This window comes from Acyrthosiphon pisum, chromosome X, assembly GCF_005508785.2.
Source record: "Acyrthosiphon pisum isolate AL4f chromosome X, pea_aphid_22Mar2018_4r6ur, whole genome shotgun sequence".
Taxonomy (NCBI): domain Eukaryota; kingdom Metazoa; phylum Arthropoda; class Insecta; order Hemiptera; family Aphididae; genus Acyrthosiphon; species Acyrthosiphon pisum.
The window spans coordinates 6,611,657-6,614,548 of NC_042493.1; the positions used below are offsets into that span (position 1 = coordinate 6,611,657).

At 38.2% G+C, this 2,892-nt stretch overlaps 1 protein-coding gene across 1 annotated transcript; it reads right to left on the minus strand.

Moving 5' to 3' along the window:
• Positions 1-1,264: 1,264 nt before the first annotated feature.
• On the minus strand, positions 1,265-2,356 carry LOC103307962 (zinc finger protein 595-like). Its single transcript, XM_008180515.1, has one exon. The coding sequence runs from the start codon at positions 2,354-2,356 to the stop codon at positions 1,265-1,267; it is 1,092 nt and encodes a 363-aa protein (XP_008178737.1).
• Positions 2,357-2,892: the final 536 nt, after the last annotated feature.

The following is a 2,892-nucleotide window of genomic DNA, read 5'->3' on the forward strand; positions in this document are numbered from 1 at the left end:
AATCAACATGCACTATGTGAGCAAAATTTGAAAATGATGGTGTTGCCCGAACCGCCGTCGTCGCAGCGCTAGTGGCGCGGCCTCTGTCTATAAATATGGGTGCGCCGCAGCGGAGCGGCGTCATTTCCCGATTTGTCATTGAAGTGTTTGTGCGATTTCAAATTTTTTTGCGTCCGTGATTTTAAAGTGTTCTCTTGTCGTAGTCCTTCTTCGAGATCATCCATTTTACGTGAGTATTATTACGTGCCGACTGAAGGACTCCAACGAGTACGTTGTTCGCAGGTAGCGGATATCTCATTATATTGTCGACTTTTTCCTTTCAAATTTCTTTCCGACGTCGTAGTAAGACCCACCCAGGCAGACTTACGCGGCTAGGAGAGAAATATTGTCCAAATTCACGAATTTTTTTTTTCTTAAGCGCTCGCGGGTGCGTGTATCCGGTGCCAATTTATTATATTTTTTTTTAAATTATATTTTCCAAACGTTGGACGTTCTCTATCAATATTCGAAAATGTCGCTACCCGGAACTCCGTCGTCGATCGCAGCGCTAGTGTCGCGAACGAATTTCGACAATGTTGTTGCCCGAACTGCCGTTGTCACAGCGCTAGTGTCGCGGTATATACGAGTACACTGTCCCTATCAGTTGACATATAATATTTCCGTACACGGCATTTCTCAAATTTATGTAAATGTATAATTTATTTTTCTGTGCCGACTGAAGGACTCTAACGATTAAGTCGTTCGCAGGTAGTGGATATCTCATTAAATTGTCGACATTTTTATTTTAAAATTTTTTTCCGACGTAGTAAGACCCACCCGGGCAGACTTACGCGGCTAGGAGAGAAATTTTGTCCCAGCTTAAGGCGAAAAAAACTAGTAACCACTGACAGTGAATATTGAGGTATCTGTGATCGCGTGGATGAAATCTGTACGACGAAAGTTGGCTTGTTTCGGTCGGAAGTCTTCACTCAGCGTGATTGCAATTTTTTAACTGCTTTTATTAGATCGTTAAGTTTTTTTTTAGACACTTAGATTAGATACCTAGGTACCCGAAAACTCCCCATCGACCGTTGCCCGTTGCAATAATTAATAATTATTAATTTAATATTATTGTGCAGCACCTCTTTATCAACAGTATAGTTTTTTTAATTTTTTTTTTTAGCGTTTTTTCAGTTGTTTTTTTAAGGGTATCCACTGACGTTTCCACGTCTACATTTTTTTTTACGTGGTGTCCCCGTGAGGCCTAATCCACAGTCTTCCATTATCAATGCTCCTTATTCACATGTCTTTTCAGGTAGCATGGTGATCCAAACTGTTCATTGCACGTGTCACATTTATATGGTTTGACCCCTGTATGTTTTATATTACCGTGATAAGATAAATTCTGCTTATTTGAAAATGTTTTCCCGCATTTTTCACAAGTCAATTTGGTCTTGCTACCATGTTGGGTATTTTCATGCCGTTTCAAATTGGAAGTTGTGTTAAAAGACTTTGAACAGGTTTTACAGGTGTAAGAAACTGCTTCGTGCATCGATTTTATGTGTCTTTTTAAGGAGTCACCTCTTTTGAAAACTTTGTTGCAACGATCACAACTCACCGATGGGTCCATATGAGATGTAATATGTCTTTTCAGCCAACTCTTATACAAAAAACATGAACAACAAATAGCACATGTCAGTAAATTATCACGTTCCTCCACGTTTGAATCTGTATCACTTTGTACGGGACATTGCTGTTTGAAATGACCATCTTTTTTTTTTTCACACGAAATACACATACATTCGCTGTTATTATAGCCGAAATATGAAGAGCCGTAATAAGTTGTAATTTCTTCTCCGATGCTTATTTTTCGGTTGGCTCTAATGGTTGTTGATTTGGGTCCTAAGGTAAATAAGTCTGTGTTCGACTCACAGTCATGATTTACAAACGAGACCGGGCCAAGCAATGATTTAATATCATTTTTTGTATTACTTATGACAACTGAAAAATCCTTTACACCATGTTTACCGAAAAAATCTTCATTTACGGGAGCCATTCTACCGTAGAGTTCATTGATTATTTGGTTCTTCCAAATAACCTTCCGGGCAGTGATTTTGACGCCACACCCGTCGTCATTAGGATATCTGTTGAATATTTCTAATGCAATTCTTGAGTCCTTCCCCATTGCCTTAGAGTAAGCTTCCTTCAGCGATAAAAATGTCTTCTTGTACTTTGGCGATACAATGGCTTCTGGACCTAATCCCGTTTTATGCGTTTTGAATCCTAATTTTGGATCCACGTCGTTCGTAAGGCACATATCATCCATGACGCAAAGCATTCTAGCATTTTCCTCCATTCCTAATGCACGTTGATTCATATTCACCTGAAACACTGAGATAGATAAGAATATACTGGAGCGCGGACTATGCCGTAAAGACGAGCCATCGCGTTTTACGTTACCCCCACTCCTGTATGGCAAAAAATATTTTTAAATAACCTATATGCTATGGTTGCAGACGTGCAGTATACCCGATCGCCGATACCAAGCTAATTATAATTTTAGTATATTTAATTAGTATTCGCTATATTATTAAGTATTTGTTTTGTTTTGTGTAATTACCTATATAAAGTAATTAAAGGATTGAGATATTAAGTTGCTCTCCATACAGGAATTAAAATGGTTTTGTCATGTTCGGCTTTTGCATGTACCAACAGGTGGAGCAAAGAAACCAAATTAAAATGTATTCAATTCCATAGGTGGCCTCCTGCGGGCCAGGAAAGTATGCACCAAATTATTATTTTATATAATTGCCATGTGCCAAAATTATTAATATTGTCCGCATTTGCCGTGTGCCAAAACTATTATATTTTTTATATTTGCCATATTATTATTATTTGTAATGCTCAATATTA

Excerpts from the sequence above, each read along its gene's own strand:
- LOC103307962 (XM_008180515.1), bottom strand. The coding sequence starts at position 2,356 with ATGAATCAACGTGCATTAGGAATGGAGGAAAATGCTAGAATGCTTTGC.